The 17686-nt window shown below is 47.9% G+C and overlaps 1 protein-coding gene across 1 annotated transcript in view; it reads left to right on the forward strand.

Annotated features, from left to right (window-relative positions):
- Positions 1–16909, forward strand: part of YEATS2 (YEATS domain containing 2) — a 43514-nt gene extending 26605 nt beyond the window's left edge. The window contains exons 27-32 of the mRNA XM_081191103.1: positions 1945–2024; positions 3819–4017; positions 7853–8079; positions 8663–8737; positions 15573–15646; positions 16644–16909. Of these exons, the coding sequence (XP_081047229.1) occupies positions 1945–2024; positions 3819–4017; positions 7853–8079; positions 8663–8737; positions 15573–15646; positions 16644–16752 (764 nt within the window). The 3' untranslated portion in view covers positions 16753–16909. The remainder of the gene's footprint in view (positions 1–1944; positions 2025–3818; positions 4018–7852; positions 8080–8662; positions 8738–15572; positions 15647–16643) is intronic.
- The last annotated feature ends 777 nt before the right edge of the window (positions 16910–17686 follow it).

Consider the following 17686-nt stretch of genomic DNA (forward strand, 5'->3'; position numbering starts at 1 on the left):
TTCAAACCATGCTCAAGGCAGCTTACAACATGAAAAAATTACCTAATTATAAACATAACAAAAGTAGTCATAATCAGTAGATGAAAGATTTAAAAGTACACAACCAAATTGAACAATTTCTTTGCCAGTGAACTATGACCTCTGTTGCCATTTAACTTTGAGATTTCATCATGGGAAAGAGCAAAAGAACTCAAGAAGCCACAAAAGATGTTCTTTGCAAAAATACATAGAAATCTGAATAATCTCAGTACTCTGTATAATTCCAATCTCACTACCCAGCCAGATAGGTGGGGTATAAGTGATAACTTATTATCTTAACCTTAACTTAACCTTCTCTGCACAAGTTGTAAGTGTTGCAGGCTGCAATCCATTATTCATGTTGTTTAAAATATTTCTTAACAACTCCATATTGGAAGATACCAGTGGTAGTGTGCTGGACCGTGAATAGAAATCACACAACATAAAAGTTCACCTTAAAATCAAAGTTGGGGTGCCACCACAAAAAAGGCCTTCTCTTTTGTGGTAGGATAACATGCCTCTGTTAAGTAAGTAATGTCTCTCCAGATTACTAGAGATCTTCCTCAGATGCCCCTCTTGCATGCTGCCACCTTCAGGTGCTTGGGGTCTCAAGCCATTTAGGGCATTGAAAGTATGCACTGACACCTTAATTTGGGCTTGGAAGCAACTAGGCAGCCAGAGTAGATCTTTAAGAACAGGCATCTGAACAGCTCTGGTTGAACTTGAGCAGCTGTGTATCACATTGCAGTAATCCTGCCAGGAGGTTATCAAAGCACGGTTCAACATGACTAGGCTATCCCTGTCAGGGAATGGTTGCTTGATGACAGTGGCATCAGTAATACTCAGAAGGAACTGTGAAGTTTCCAAAGCATTTCACATGCCTTATCTCAGTAATCCTTAGCCTTCCTGACAGACCGGAGAGATGTATCTTACCACTGCTGGTAGCTGTTTGCAGCCATTTGTCAATTTAATCCATCTGTTGCTAATTAAAGCATGCATTGATTGCCTACCTGCAAGCTGCCCATACTGTTAGCACTGTTAATGTTTCCCTGGTAACTAACCTTGCATGGCTTGAGGGAAGCTTGAAAACAGCAGGAGCAAATGTGCAAAACTAGGTGGCGTAAAGAAAATGTAATGACAGGAGATGCCATTAATATGTGTAATGCCTCTTTTTAAAAAATGCTGTGTAATTGTGTGGGCCTCCTATTTGGGAAACAATGTTTTCCACCTCTGCCTTGTATTATTTACCCCCCAAAAAGCCTCTTTCCTGCTCTTATATTTTCTTTTCTGACATTTATGGGTTCTTTTTACCAGCAGAGTTTCTATACCTTTCCGCAGTGTTGTTGTTTTTTTAACACAATTGGCCTTAAGTGATTTTCTTAGCCTAGTTTAATGGACAAAGATAATTCCTTACTATGGATGCTGCTGACCAGTTTTTTCATTTTTGAGAAATCAGAACTCTTGTTTCCATTTTCCTCTTTTGTTTCGCTTTGTCCTTTGGGTCACTATAAGATAATATGAACTTAGAAAGTGCTTGTGATCTATATGCCTTGTAACTAAGGGAGTTTGAGCCTTTTTCTCTGAGCAAAAGCAACAGGAGAATCAGTATTCACTGAGTGGGTTGTCTATTAAGAACGGGAACCCTGAAAGGGATTTCCTGCTATTAGAATGTCCTGCTGTGGCAGCCATTTCGCTTACTCTCTGAATCGTTCATTTTGGTGGAACATAGGAGTAAGTGTTTAGATGAGATTGCCGCTTATTTTTTAATTCTGAGGCTCAGGAAATGTACGCAACACACTTGAACTTTCTCCCTCATGCAAAATGATGTGCATAACAAAATGTTCAGGAATAGCCAGTCACACAATAAATTTAGTTTCATAGCTATTAAAATTTATATTTTTTGGTGCTTTCCCCCTTGCTTTTTAGCTGAAGATGCCAACTCTTATTGTGCCAGTTCTGTGGAACAATATTATAGCTGGAATATTGGAAAACGGAGAGCTGCAGAGGTAAATCTTCTTAATGTGCTCTATAAAAATGAGCTTAAACCCTCAGAGAAATGTCTGGCTGGAAATCTGTGCCTTTGTGGAGCTGATTTTTATTTTTAAAATCTCTTCCAGAAGCCTAGGTTATATTTAATATATTTGTGTATACCCATTTTCTTTTTTCTAATATAGTGATATTGGCTTAATAAAATGTAAATAAATTTGAGTCTTCCAGATATTTTTAGCACTAAGTGTGAATCATTGTGTAAATTCCTATGACTAATTTGCGTTAACTGTTTTTTATTCTGAATTTTAAGTTGTTGTAACCTGCCTGCTGAAGGGTGGATGATGGCGATGGTAATATAAGAAATGGAAACATGGTTCTTTGAGACTTCTACCATATCCTCATTCTGAGATGTCCAAGTTTTGTCTGAATAACCTAGATCATATGGAGTTAGTCAGGAGGCAGCATGGTTTAATGGTTAAGAGTTTTGGACCAAGAATTGGGAAGACAAGGTTCAGTTTCTTCATGCAGCCATGAAGCTTGCTGGGTTACCTCGACCAGTCATACAGTCTCAGTCTAACCTACTTTGCAGGAATGCTTTGCTAATAAAAGATGGAGAAACTGTATGTTGCCTTGAACTGATTAGAAGAGGGTGTGTAATAGAAATTGGACACCCCCCCCCCGCTATGTATCTAAGGAAAGTGGCAAACACTTGCTAAACACTTCAGTGGGGGGGGGGGAGAATCATGAGAGCTGTAATGAAATGAAAGGCAGGTTTACATTAGTAAAAACAATGAAATTAAGGACACCTTCAATTTAATTTCCCATTGGAGATTTATTACCATTGTTAAACATACTATGACTAACTTCTTGGCCCGTTTTTGGACAGAGGATTTGCTATTCATTTCTTCTTGTTTTGTTTTTCCCTTATTTGTTCTTCTGTTTCTCTTTCCTGTTTCACAAAATGACCCCTCTGTTGTGCACAGAATACAGGAAAGTAGGGAGGGCATCCAAACAAGCCACACATTGTCCCCTCCAGATGTAGCAGGCTGCAACAATAGACCCATTTGCCTCTCTACAAGTAACAAAATAGTTAGCAAGCTTTGTCAGACTGTTTCAGGCTGCAAACAGGGAGGGAGGCTGGGAGCATGATTCATGAAATTGTACAGGAAGGGACTGTGCTGTGTGTGTGGCAAGGGGCTGGTGGTGCAAGTTTGTAATGCCCCCCCCCAAACCTGATGCTTGGGCCCTGCACAATTTAAGTATCCCTTGTTCTTTGAATGATCTAGAACAGGCATAGGCAAACTCCGGCCCTCCAGATGTTTGGGACTACAATTCCCATCATCCCTGACCACTGGTACTGTTAGCTAGGGATGGTAGGAATTGTAGTCCCAAATATGTGGAGGGCCGGAGTTTGCCTATGCCTGATCTAGAAATACACTAAGAAATCACCATCAACCTTAGTTTACGGATTTAAAATCTAAGGCCATACACTGATCAAGGAACTGAACCCATAACTGTTTTTTAAGCACTCTGGGGGATAATATGTAAAAGCAGCTATTTTCATAATGTTCTATTTTTCATCATGGATCTGATGAAATGCATTCCTGTTTCAAAAGCTTTTTGCTACAAGAACTATATCTGCAGTGCTCTTGGTTGTTGTTTTTCTGCAATGAACTACAATGGTGTTTTGTTTTGTTTTTACTAATTTACCATAATTGATCCTATTCTAAAGTTGTAAAAGATGGATAAAAACAGGGGGGTTTTGTTCTAAATCTTAGCTCTTGTCCTTTCTGGATTTCCCCCTGTTACAGTGGCAACGAGCACTGACAATAAGGAAGATCCTCCAAGAAATCATAGAGAAACACCCAAAATTTCACAGCATTGCCCCCTTGAAAACAAAGCAGGTTGTAAATTGGTGTCGCTCCCGTGGCTACACACCACCTGACCCGGAAACTCTGAGGAATGAAGATTCCATAGAAGATGTGCTGACACAAATAGACAACGAGCCAGGTAAGGAGTCTTATTTTAGAATCTCAAAACATCTGTACCTTGGTGATGATTTAACAACGCACCACAACGCAACATGATAGCCATGTTCAAATATATAAAAGGATGTCACATAGAGGAGGGAGAAAGGTTGTTTTCTGCTGCTCCAGAGAAGCGGACACGGAGCAATGGATCCAAACTACAAGAAAGAAGATTCCACCTAAACATTAGGAAGAACTTCCTGACAGTAAGAGCTGTTCGACAGTGGAATTTGCTGCCAAGGAGTGTGGTGGAGTCTCCTACTTTGGAGGTCTTTTAGCAGAGGCTTGACAACCATATGTCAGGAGTGCTCTGATGGTGTTTCCGGCTTGGCAGGGGGTTGGACTCGATGGCCCTTGTGGTCTCTTCCAACTCTATGATTCTATGATTCTACCTCCAGAGTTCCATTTATAAGCCCCTGGCGCCAGTTTAGTTCTGTTCTGTCCGTTTCAGTTTTTGCTTTTGGTATCCCAAAGAACCCACAGATTTTAAGAAAATTTGCTCTGATTTGATGCTCCTTTGGGTTTGGTGAGATTCAAAAGAAACTACAAGGTTTTTCAGGCCACCACCACCATTAGAGGCACAGGAGCCCCAGTGGGTGAAAACATGGCAGTCCGGAACCTAAGTTGTACCTGATTTTTACAAAAGCGAATCTAGATTCCGTGTTGCACAGCATGGTATATTTATGGTGCACTATTTAACTGTGCTGGATTGCCTTTCTGTTATAAGGGGTGGGGAATCCTTTCTATCCCAAGGGCCACATTTCTTCCAGGTCAGTCTTCAAGGGGCCACCTTGCCAACAATGGCAATGGCAAAAACAGGCAGAACAATTGATGCGCTTCTTACCTCTGTGCAGTAATTCAAGATATACAGTGGTAGTTTCTAAACACCCACGTCTCTCCGTCCTGCAGGCATTAGTTCAATGCACGGACACATTCCAGCCAGGCAAAAGCATGCATGGAGGGTGTAGATCAAGACTTGGGGAGAGGGGATGGCCTGGGAGGAAATCCTGAGAGCTGGATAGAGAAGCTTGGACCGCCACATTTGACCAGCAGGCCTGAGGTTCCCTAGCCCAACTGTATAGACAGAGCATGCTGCTAACTTGCTCATTTGGAAGCTCTTTCAAATTGAGATAGGTTAGGAGCTAGCAAACATTGTTTTGCAAAATCCATAATTGATTTTGGAAACAGAATTGCTGCCCTCCCTTACTTGTCCAATCTGTCTCTCCTGAAAGTTTCAATTTCATTTGGCAGACATAATTCAGAAGCTTTCTATTCCTAAATGACTTCTACTGAAAGTTGATATTTTTTTATGCTCTTGCTAGAATGGCAGGTGCTTGCTTGCTGGGAAAGAGTGGGTTGGGTTTTAAGTGGCAGCAAGATTGGGGATTAAAGCAGGAATCGGCAGAAGGAATGATTCAGCATCTGTTCATTCATTCTGCAATGCAGAAGATGTATCTGGGTTTTTCTATCCAAAACTTGAAACTGCAGAAATAGAAGCAAAAAATCAGATTTTACTGGAAAGCACTTGACGTAATATTAAAAAGGAGGACATGGAAAGGGAGGGGAGGGGTGGGTTTAGGTTTCTGCTGACCATCCCTGGCTTCCTGATATACATGGATCTAGAACATGTTCTGTAGGGAACGTCACATCTAGAAAGACTGCAGTCAAGCCTGGAGTGGACTAACACAAAAGGAGGCAGCATGCCTCAGTGGCCCAGTTCTTGCTATATGCACGACTCACTCTGATGTGGATTCCTGGAGTGTGTTTCTGTTGGTCTATAGAACTTCACAATTGTACCATTTTAAAGAGCTTGAAAAGGAAGTGCTTTCTCTTGATGAGAGTGGGTCACTTTCTCTCCGTTGTCTACACTGGTTTCTCCTTGTGCTCTACTGGGTAGGTGGTGAGAGAATGAGAGCAGGACATTCTGTAGGCTTGCCCACTCTGTGCATCTGCCATGTGTTTGTTTTATGGGTAACTTTTCCTAGAGAAAAGCTCTAGACTTGCACATCTGACCCCATAGGCATCCATATTGTTTTGGAGAAGAGGTAAAATAAGAGAGGTGGTCTTGCTTTCCTTCTGCCCGTAACATGTGATCAAATTTGTAAAGTTAGTGCCCGGTTCTAAATTAATGGGTTGCAAATGGAAGCATTTTCTTTCCCCCTTTGTTGCTACCCTTGGATCCCGATGCTGGTGGGGGGGCACCTCCTTTTCACTTTGAAAATATTTCTTTCATGTTTGGAACAATTTGTTCTACAGATCATTTGCCTTAGGGCTAAAAACAGGTGTGATTCTGTAACCTCTTAATTTGGGCCTGGAAAGCAATGGGCAGCCAATGCAGAGTGCTGTCTTTAATGTCCTATGCCAGCGGTTCTCAACCTGTGGGTCCCCAGATGTTGTTGGACTACAACTCCCATCATCCCTGAGCTCTGGCCTTGCTAGTTAGGGGTGATGGGAATTGTAGTCCAACAACATCTGGGGACCCACAGGTTGGGAAAGGCTGTCCTATGCAGTTTGAGGCCAGGATGCCTGAAGGATTGCCTGCACTTGTACAGTGGTACCTCAGGTTAAGTACTTAATTCATTCTGGAGGTCCATACTTAACCTGAAACTGTTCTTAACCTGAAGCACCACTTTAGCTAATGGGGCATCCTGCTGCCGCCGCGCCGCCAGAGCACAATTTCTGTTCACATCCTGAAGCAAAGTTCTTAACCTGAAGCACTATTTCTGGGTTAGCGGAGTGTGTAACCTGAAGCGTATGTAACCTGAGGTACCACTGTATTAGCCTGCTAAGGTTTACAGCAGGGGTAAGCAACCTAAGGTCTGGGGGCCGAATCCGGCCCAATCACCTTCTCAATCCGGCCCGAGGACGGTCCGGGAATCAGCGTGTTTTTACATGAGTAGAATGTGTCCTTTTATCTTAAATGCATCTCTGGGTTATTTGTGGGGCATAAGAATTGGTTCATTTTTATTTTTTGTCAAAATATAGTCCAGCCCACCACATGGTCTGAGGGACAGTGGACTGGCCCACAGCTGGAAAAGGTTGCTGGCCCCTGATTTACAGTCAGCTACTAAAAAGCCACAGGCTCCCCATCCCTAGACAAAGACCTGTGATATGACTGGAGCCAAGTACCCCACTCCTCCAGAGCAGTTTTGCAATTGTTAGTAAAAGGCTCTTGAAATGTTGATGCCCGCTGCGTATAAGTTGCTTTTTAAAGCTCCCTCCTTCGTCACGGTAATATCTATAAACGAAAATTCTTATGTTTATTGAACAGTGTGTTTCCTCGCTCCAGTTCCAGAGTGAACAGCTCTGACTTGCTGCTTTTTTTTTACAAGTAGGGCAGTGAAACAGGCATTTTTATCCATAGCCACGCTCCCTCACTTTAGGATGAATCTGAACTTAAATTAGTTCTGTCAATCAATGGAACAAGTTAATAAAAAATCCCATTTATTTCAATAAGACTAAAGCTTGACTTAGTGTGGTTGCAAACCTGTAATGCTTATCTGGTTACACAGCTGCTGTGGGACTGGAGTCACTGTAGCAGAATGAGGCAGGTTGCTTTGAGAAATGTCAGTCCATCCACAGCACAAGTGTCTCTATTTTTATGGGCTCCTTTTCAGGCATAACGATGATGGCAACTTGAGATGGCAGGATGTTGCCACTGGAAACCATGTTCTGGTGTTGGGCGGTAGCAATTAGGGCTTTTTCCTCCTTGCGGTTCAGCACGAACTCCGAATGCCTTTTAGTTGCACCCATCTGTCACTAGATACAGATCTGTTTGTAAATCCTCTTTCTGTCTTCCCGATTGCTTCTTGGGAAAGAATGCTCATCTTCTTACACCACTGGGGAAGAACTATGTCGAAAGCTGGAAGAGCTGGAGCGGTTCCTCAAGCAAGAGCCAGACAATGACGAGGAAATAGACATTATCAACGTTGCTGAGCCTCTGAAAATAAACATTAAAAAGGAACCAGAGGAGAAGCAAGAGGAAGCAAAGTTCTACTTGGCACCCCAACCTACATCAGAGTTTGTGCGCGAGACAGTGGAGCAGGTACAGAGATAAATGCTCTTCCTAGCTAGATGAAGAATTATTCACTGCCTCAAGCTCTTGACAGTATAATACATTTGTCCTATGATACTTGCAAGCTGTGTTGACTTTTTCTTTACAAGGCTGGTTGGAGCTTGCTGGTACTCCTAGACTGCCTGGAACTTAATCCCCACCCTCAATTTGCCTACACCAGCTTTTCTCAGTCTGGTGTCCTCCCCATGCTTATCTGTTTTGCTGGCTGGAGATGATGGGAGCTGTAGCCTGAAACATCGGGAAGAGCCACTAGGTTGAGGAAGAGTAACTTAAACTGATAACAAGAACCCCAGGACCTGATGTGGAGATGGTGACGTTTAGCCCATAGCAGATAGATAACGGGGCTCAACACAGAGTGGGCAGGCCCAACTAGGGGAGCCAGAAGTTTTCCTGTGATGTGCCTTCCACACATCTCCCCCTCCCCACCATGCCAGCAAGTAGTTCTGTCAGGTTGTCAGAATCCCATTTTAACAGAACGTTTTGGTCCTATTTGTCTGCTCCTTTGTTTAGTAGTCAAGAGCGGTAACCTTTTATTCACCCTCTCATTTTATAGATAGGAATTTCCTTTCAGCCTGTAGAGCTGCACAAGAACGTCTATGCGTCCGTAATAGAAGATATGGTTTTAAAGGTAAACTGTTCGAAAACTTTCTGTCATTCAACAGTGTGAAATCTAAGTCATAGCTTGTTGAGTGAAATGCAGAAAAATTAAGTTGTGGCTTATATGAGACTGCATGTCCAAAGTCCTGTTTTTATATACATTTATATAGGTATGGTGTTGACAAGTTAAACAAATGTATCGTTCTTTGTAATTTGTGCATGGGGATGTGTCGATTTTATAAGACATGTGTCAGGGGTTTAGGTGCAGAGGCACGGGCAAGGGAGGAAACAGAGAGCGAAGGGGAGGAGACAGAGGAAAGGATGAGTGATGACGACGACCCGAGATCTCCCAGTCTTTCCAGTGAATCAGAGGATTCACAGAAAGGAGCACCAGAGGCCAGGGCAAGGGGGGCGTCTAGGGAGGCACCCCAGGAAGATAGAGCCAGAGGAGACTCAGGGGGGAGCAGCTGGAAATCGGGACCAGCGTCACCGCCAGGAAGCAGGGAAGAGGAAAGGAGCCAGGAGGGAAGCGCTGGCAGCTCACCACAGGAGGGAGGGCAGGAGTCAGGAGTGGCCACACCTCCATCGGGGAGCGAAGAAACGGTTAAGAGGAAAGTGGAAGGTTGGGCGCGCGCGCCAAGTTCAAATGCAGAGGAAGGCGGCGCAGTGAGCAGCCCCGAAAGGGAACCGGGTCCTAAAGCCCGGCGCAAGGAGGCAGAAGGGTCTGGGTCAGCGTCAGAAGAATCCCGGAAGGAAGAAGCCCCGGGGGGTAGAGGGACCCAGAGGAGGACAGTCAGGAGGAAAAGGTGGAGCAAGGCTAGGATATTAAGTTGGTGCGCACGGGGCGGAGACTCAGACGGAGCCTCGCCGATCTAGCTAGTAGACGTAGAGTTGCAGACAGCAGCGTGAGAATGGAAACTGTAATTCAATAAAGACTTTTACTTAATGACCGCTGGCTAGCGTGATCCTCTGTGAGCTAGGATCTTGAAGCAGCTCTGACAGTAGGCTCCGTCTCTACATTGTGGGCATCTGCAGCCTCGAGGAGAGGAGAGAAACAGGCGCCCACTAGCGAGCTCACGAACGGCAGGAGACATGACGGCTGAGCAGCAGATAGAGGACCTCAGAAAAGCAGTGGCACAACTGAACGCCGAGGTTCTCGCATCCAGGAAGAGAGAGGACGAGGCAGCTGCCGCCTGCAGGGATCTCCAGGTCAGGTTAGACGTACTGGCAAAGCAACCACCCCGGCAGGAGGGAATTGGGTTGGCGAGACGGACAGGCGGGCTGCTCTCTCACTTCGATGGGAACCTGCAACAGTATCCCAACTTTAGAGCCGACGTACTGTGCGCACTGCAACTGTTGCATAAAGACTTTAGAGATGAACAGGAGAGAGTGGGGTTCATCATGTCCCATCTGCATGGGGAGGCGAAAGCATGGTTGCGCAATTTATGGAGAGATAACGATCCGGCGCTCCAGAATGTGGATGCCTTTATTAAAGCGATGGATGGGTGTTTCTTATCAAGTATTGACATTGATCTTGCACGGAAGGAGGTGCATGGGCTGAGACAAGGGAGGGCCAGCGTCAGACAGTATCATGCACGCTTTTTCGCCTTGGTCAGCGCCCTGGAATGGGACAGAGATTCGGCTCCTGTAAGAGACCTCTTTTGGGAGGGACTGCACAACTCGATTAAAGATGAGATAGCGAGGGGGGAGAGACCCCGAACCACCCAGGAGGTCGTTCAGAGGGCACTGGCCGTGGGGGTGAGGCTGGAAGGACGTCCGTGGAGCAAGGACGAAGGACGTGGAGGGCGCGAACCAGCCGGGGGCCCCTCCTTCTTTCCCAGAGAAGCAGCGCGAACGCAATCCACGCCTCCGCCAGGAGGAGGAGCCGAACCTATGGAGGTTGGAGGTGCAAGGGCTCAGTCAGCAACCAGAGCCCTAGCACCGGCAGCAGTGAAGGCGAAGCCTCCTAGAGGGACCAGGAAGTGTTACGTCTGTGAGCAGCCAGGGCATATGGCGAAAGAGTGTCCCCAGAGGCCCCACAAGCTTACTGCAGCCTCAGCAATGGTGACTGCAGCAACGCAGCAGGGAGGACCACAGCAGGGAAACGACAATGTCTGGCTGGAGGAAGAGGCACTGGGGCCCAGCCAGACGTGTTAGTGACGCAGTCCCCAGAAATTTTACAGCCAGTGAACCCCCTCCCGCCCAAACCAGTAGTGAGGCTCACAGCATCTCTCCAGCTGCCCAATGGAATCACCATGGACGTGCCAATCACCATCGACTCCGGCAGCAACGCGGACTTTATAGGGCAGGAATTTGTCGACAGGCACGCTGTGCAGTTGCTGCCGGCCACACTGCCCCTGCAGGTTGTCACGGTGGATGGCAGGGAGCTGCTAGGGGGGCAAGTGGTGAAGCAGACGCCACCAATGGTGATGCGACTTGGGAATCACAGGGAAGTCATCAGCTTCAACGTCACTCAACTGTCTGACACGCCCATTGTATTGGGTATGAGTTGGCTGGACAAGCACAGCCCAACGATGGCTTGGTTCCAGAGGCAGCTGGTCTTCGGCTCTTCCTTTTGTGCTGAACACTGCATCGTACCCAGGCAGGAAGGAGAGGAAGAGGAGTCACAGCTGCTGCTAGGCACGCTGCAAGCGATTCCCCACAAGTACGCAGAATTTCTGGAAGTTTTCTGCGAGAAGGAGGCGGACAGGCTACCCCCTCACAGACCATATGACTGCAAAATTGACCTGCTGCCGGGGGCGGCGCTGCCTAAAGGGAAGCTGTATTCCATGTCTGAGGACGAACTGCAGGAACTCAAAGACTTCATCGATCATAATTTGGAGCGCGGTTTCATCCGGGAGTCTAAGGCAGTGGGGGGCAGTCCTGTATTCTTTGTTAAGAAGCGAGACACGCCCCAAAAAAGACTCGTAGTGGATTACAGGATTTTGAACAGTGTGACCAAGCCGTCGGGCTTCCCCATGCCCCGCATCGACGACCTCCTGGCGAAGGTACGGAAAGGAAAGGTGTTCACCAAGTTGGACCTGCGGGGGGCGTACAACCTCATTCGCATGCGGGAAGGTGATGAGTGGAAGACAGCCATGTTCACGCCACTGGGTACCTACGAATACAGAGTTATGCCTTTTGGACTACAAAATGGCGCTCACGTTTTTCAAGCATTTATGCATCACGTGTTGGCGGGACTTCTCTACAAGACGTGCGTCTGTTTCTTGGATGACATCCTGATCTTTTCGGAGTCGCAGCAAGAACATGACAAGCACGTCAAGGAAGTGCTGGGCAGGCTAAAGCAACACAGGCTCTACGCCAAGCTGGAGAAGTGCCAATTTGACGTGCCGGAGGTGGATTTTCTGGGCTACAAGCTGTCTGCCAAGGGGCTCGCCATGGACAGCGCCAAGGTTCGAGCGGTGTTGGATTGGAAGAGCCCACGCAACCGGAAGGAGGTCCAACGGTTTGTCGGCTTTGCGAACTTCTATCGCAAGTTTATCAAGGGCTTCGCGATGCAGACGGCGGCCATCACTGACACCCTTAGCTCCAAGAAGAAGAAGTTCATCTGGACAGAGCAGGCGGAGCAGTCCTTTCAGGCCCTCAAGCGTCTCTTCGCGTCGGAAGAGCAGCTGCTTCATGTCAACCCCAGCATGCCGATGAGGGTGGAGACAGACGCTTCGGACAGAGCAGTGGGGGCGGTCCTGCTGCAGAAGGACCCGCAGGGCGTGTGGCGGCCGGGAGCGTTTTACTCCAGGAAGCTCAGCAAGTCCGAGCAGAACTACACCATATGGGACAGGGAGTTGCTGGCCATTCATGCAGCGTTCAAGGCGTGGAGGCACTTTCTGATCGGCGCCAAGCACACGGTGCAGGTTTGCACGGACCACAAGAATCTGGAACACTGGCGCACGGCACAGTTCCTGAACCAGAGGCAGATACGTTGGGCTGAGTTCTTTGCGGACTTCGACTTCCGAATAGAGTATGTCCCGGGGGACACCAACATCATGGCAGACGCTCTCTCCCGCAAGCCACAGTATCTGGAGGACGCAACACCAGCGGCCGCCATGCACATCTTTGCACCGACAGTGTGGGCGTGCGCCGCGGCGACCGTGGACCTAGAGGCGGTGCGGCGAGCGTTGCAGGGGGACTCCTTCGCACAAACGAAGATGGCAGAGGTGCGAGGGGGCAAGGCAGCGGCCGACGGTTTCCAGCTACGAGATGGCTTGCTCATCCGTAAAGGGGCCATCTACGTGCCGGGTGACGAACTTCGAGCCAAGGTGCTACAGCAGCTGCACGACGCACCCACGGCCGGGCACTTTGGCAAGGAGAAGACGGTGGAATTAGTAGCCAGGGATTTCTGGTGGCCTGGAATGAGAGGGGAGGTCGCAGACTACGTAGCGAGGTGTGACACCTGCCAGAGGGCAAAGCCGGTGCACAAACCGCCGGCTGGACTGTTGGAGCCGCTGCAAACTCCGGTCGAACCTTGGGAAAGGGTGGCTCTGGACTTTGTCACGGATCTGCCCAGCTCAAGGGGCAAGACGGCAGTGTTGGTGGTGGTGGACCTGTTCTCCAAGATGGCGCATTTCATTCCGTGTGCTAAGGTGGCCACGGCGGAGCAAACCGCCAAACTGTTCATAGACCACGTGTTCAAGGTTCACGGTCTGCCACGGTCTATTCTGTCCGACCGCGGGCGGCAGTTCATCTCGAACTTCTGGCAGAAACTGATGGGCTTCCTAAACGTCAAGATCAATCTGGCGTCGGCGAGACACCCGCAGACCAACGGGCAAGCGGAGCGAGCCAATGCCATCATGCAGCAGTACCTGCGATGTTATGCAAACCAACAGCCTGCGACGTGGGTGGATTACCTGCCGCTTGCAGAGTTTGCCTACAACAACACGAAGCACGTATCCACGGGCGTCACGCCGTTCTTCGCCAACAACGGGCGGCACCCTAGAACCTTTCCGGGACTGGAATGCAGGGGAGAAGGGGAGCCGCAGTCAGCAGATGCGTTCGCGTCGGAGCTGCAGGAAGTCCACGATCAGCTGCGGCGCCACCTGGAGCTGGCTAAACACGCATACAAGGTACAAGCGGACAAACACAGAAGGGTTGGCGAAGAGCTCCACGTGGGAGACTGGGTCTGGTTAGCAGCCCACGCAGTGCCGGCCAGGTCGTTGGCCAAGAAGAAACTAGGGCATAAACAACTGGGGCCCTACCAAGTCGAAGAGCAGGTCAACCCGGTGGCTTTCAGGCTGGCGCTTCCGGAGGGTTCCAGAATGCATCCGGTGTTCCACAGATCGGTGCTCACTCCCTACAAGGCACCGCACAGGTTCCAGGAACCCGGAACGGCGCCGAGTCCGCTCAGAGAAGGAACGGGGCACGCGGGAGTGGCACAGGAGGAGCGCATCAACGAAGTCACGGAGATTTTGGACTCCAGATGGGGGGAAGAGGGAGTAGAATACTTTCTCGCCAGGGAGGGCACCCCGGCCAGTGCGAACAGCTGGGTGCCGGGCTACGCTTTAGACGAACCTCTGCTCAAAGACGAGTTTCATGCCCTCTTCCCACATAGACCTATGCCAGCAGACTTTTTCGACGACTGGCTTTTCACGCCCACGCTTTCGGACAGCACGTTCAGGGGGTTCGACTCGGACGAGGAACCAACACGAGACGTCCGTTCCCCGGAGGGGTCACCCTCGGGATCTGTCTCAGAACCCTCGTATTGGTGGGACGATAGGCCGGAGGAGCAGTTCCGCAGGAAGTGGCTGGACTGTTCCGGCCGAGCAACGCCGCCTGGAGGAAGTGCGGGAGAGACGGACATGGACATTTTCGGGGACGACCCTGGTTTCGAGCACGGCGGCACAGAGATGGAAGAGGAGGTGACTGTCGTCAACGAGAGCAGAGAGGAAGACCTGGAAGAGTTCCGCTGGAGGCCTGCCACGGGAAGCGACCGATATCCGACGTTCGTCCCTTTGCAACAGCAGCCCCCAGCTCCAGCATCGGAAGGAGGGGAGGGGGGACTGGGGGGCTTCGAGGGGGGGATGGATGTCAGGGGTTTAGGTGCAGAGGCACGGGCAAGGGAGGAAACAGAGAGCGAAGGGGAGGAGACAGAGGAAAGGATGAGTGATGACGACGACCCGAGATCTCCCAGTCTTTCCAGTGAATCAGAGGATTCACAGAAAGGAGCACCAGAGGCCAGGGCAAGGGGGGCGTCTAGGGAGGCACCCCAGGAAGATAGAGCCAGAGGAGACTCAGGGGGGAGCAGCTGGAAATCGGGACCAGCGTCACCGCCAGGAAGCAGGGAAGAGGAAAGGAGCCAGGAGGGAAGCGCTGGCAGCTCACCACAGGAGGGAGGGCAGGAGTCAGGAGTGGCCACACCTCCATCGGGGAGCGAAGAAACGGTTAAGAGGAAAGTGGAAGGTTGGGCGCGCGCGCCAAGTTCAAATGCAGAGGAAGGCGGCGCAGTGAGCAGCCCCGAAAGGGAACCGGGTCCTAAAGCCCGGCGCAAGGAGGCAGAAGGGTCTGGGTCAGCGTCAGAAGAATCCCGGAAGGAAGAAGCCCCGGGGGGTAGAGGGACCCAGAGGAGGACAGTCAGGAGGAAAAGGTGGAGCAAGGCTAGGATATTAAGTTGGTGCGCACGGGGCGGAGACTCAGACGGAGCCTCGCCGATCTAGCTAGTAGACGTAGAGTTGCAGACAGCAGCGTGAGAATGGAAACTGTAATTCAATAAAGACTTTTACTTAATGACCGCTGGCTAGCGTGATCCTCTGTGAGCTAGGATCTTGAAGCAGCTCTGACAACATGGTTTGTGATGATTAAAAGCATTTCTTAACTGTTTATGTTCTCTGTCCTTGAAACCCTCTTTATAACAGGCCACAGAGCAACTGGCAAGTGATATACTAAGAGAAGCTTTGGCAGTTGGTTACCAGGCAGCACCTCACAGCAGGTATACTTGCTTAGGTTTTACTTATACAGTGGTACCTCTGGTTAAGTACTTAATTCGTTCCAGAGGTCCTTTCTTAACCTGAAACTGTTCTTAACCTGAAGCACCACTTCAGGTTATATAATGGGGCCTCCTGCTGCTGCCGCGCGATTTCTGTTCTCATCCTGAAGCAAAGTTCTTAACCTGAGGTATTATTTCTGGGTTAGTGGAGTCTGTAACCTGAAGCATATGTAACCCGAGGTACCACTGTACTGTATAACTTGTGTGGTATTTGTGCATTAGACAGAATCTATGTTTACTTTGAGGACTATAAATTTAAAATGGTTCAGAACTCCGAGGCACCAGAGGTCCAAATCACTCACAGACTGTGATAAGACATCGTTCCATGTCTTCTGGTTGCTATTCTGTGCGCCCCCAAAATCCACTACAATCCTTGATTTCTCAAGTTATTTTCTCTAGGCAACAATCACTTCTCTACCAGGGAAGAGAGAAAAACAGCTTCTAAATGGACCAGGCAACCCTGATTCTAGAGAGAGAAATGTGCACTGAGGAATATGCAAAAATGGCTCCTCTTTTCCATTGTCTTTAGGAGGAACTTCCTGAGTCATTTTCAAGCCATTTTTGCATCTTCCCTTGAGTTTGTGTGACTCTCTCTAGCACTCATCAGCCACAGCTCTGATTTGTTAAAAACCACTGAAAGGCAGGATTGTTCTCACAAAGCAATTGCTTCAAATGGAGCCTCACATTTTGCTTTGTAACTTTTGTTCTTAAAGGGGTACATGATATTGCTATTTTTAAAATGAAAGTTCAGAGTCTGGGCAGGCCCTGATAATAGTAAGAAATTAAGATTTGTTCATGGTACAAATCAATACCAGTTTATAGCTGCATTTTTATTTGCAGAGTTCATCCTTTGGATTTTGCTGTTGTTTGCTTAACCAGGTGCTTATATAGAGGCTTGAGGACTAACATTCCATTGATATATTCTCCCTTCTCCCCCCAGGACTCCAAGAGAGATCACCGTGATGAATATTCACCAAGCCATCTGTAACATTCCCTTTCTGGACTTCCTCACAAACAAGCATATGGGAATATTGAGTGATGAACAGTGATCTGGACTGGAAAGCAACACGAACAGCAGAATAAAGTTCTTGGCACAATCCCATTGTGTTCAAATAAATATATATTTTAGTGTTTGGTTTAGGCTACCTTGAATACTACAAATTAGTGTTTCAAATTTTTTTTAAAAAGAGAGAAAGCATAAATCTTTTTTTTCTTTTCTTTTTTAAACCTGTTCCAAATTCAGCTGCCTAATTTCATTAGCAGTTGCTCCTAGGTGAGCTACCTGCGAAAATTATGATAGCACATTAGATCATGGCCTAGACTGCTGGACTCCTGATTTATCAAGGAAATGAATCATTGCATAGGGCTCAGTTAGTGTAATTCAGAAATAAATGCAAGCTTCCTTAATTCTCTTTGAAGCATAGCTTCCTCTGACATTGGTAGTTAATTGTAATGATGGTTACTGGAAACAAGCCAAATTCAACCTATAGTTCATAAAGCTGGTTTGTTTTCACTTGCCATCAGTTGGGCAATATGTTAGTCTAGGACAGAAGCAAAAGCTTCTGATATCCATGCTGTTGCACCAGAGGAAAGGAAGCATACAAGCACCACGAAAGGCTTGTTCTTGTAATATTAGACCAGGCTTCCTCAATCTTGGTCCTCCAGATGTTTTTGGCCTACAACTCCCATGATCCCTAGCTAGCAGAATCAGTGGTCAGGGATGATGGGAATTGTAGTCTCAAAACATCTGGAGGGCCGAGGTTGAGGAAGCCTGCATTAGACCATGACTGAGCATTACATACCAATACAACCAATGAGTGGCTTAGGTGTATAGAAAGGCAGCAAATTCTGTTACAGTGTAAGATGACATAATGAAACATGGTAAGAAGTAGTCTAGACTAGGTTGAAAGCTTGTCCAAGTTGACAAATAATCCAAAATTGGCTCTCGGAAGGAAGTTGTTGCCAACCCTCAAATCACATGCC

This window comes from Podarcis bocagei (assembly GCF_964188305.1).
Source record: "Podarcis bocagei genome assembly, chromosome: 4".
NCBI lineage: Eukaryota > Metazoa > Chordata > Lepidosauria > Squamata > Lacertidae > Podarcis > Podarcis bocagei.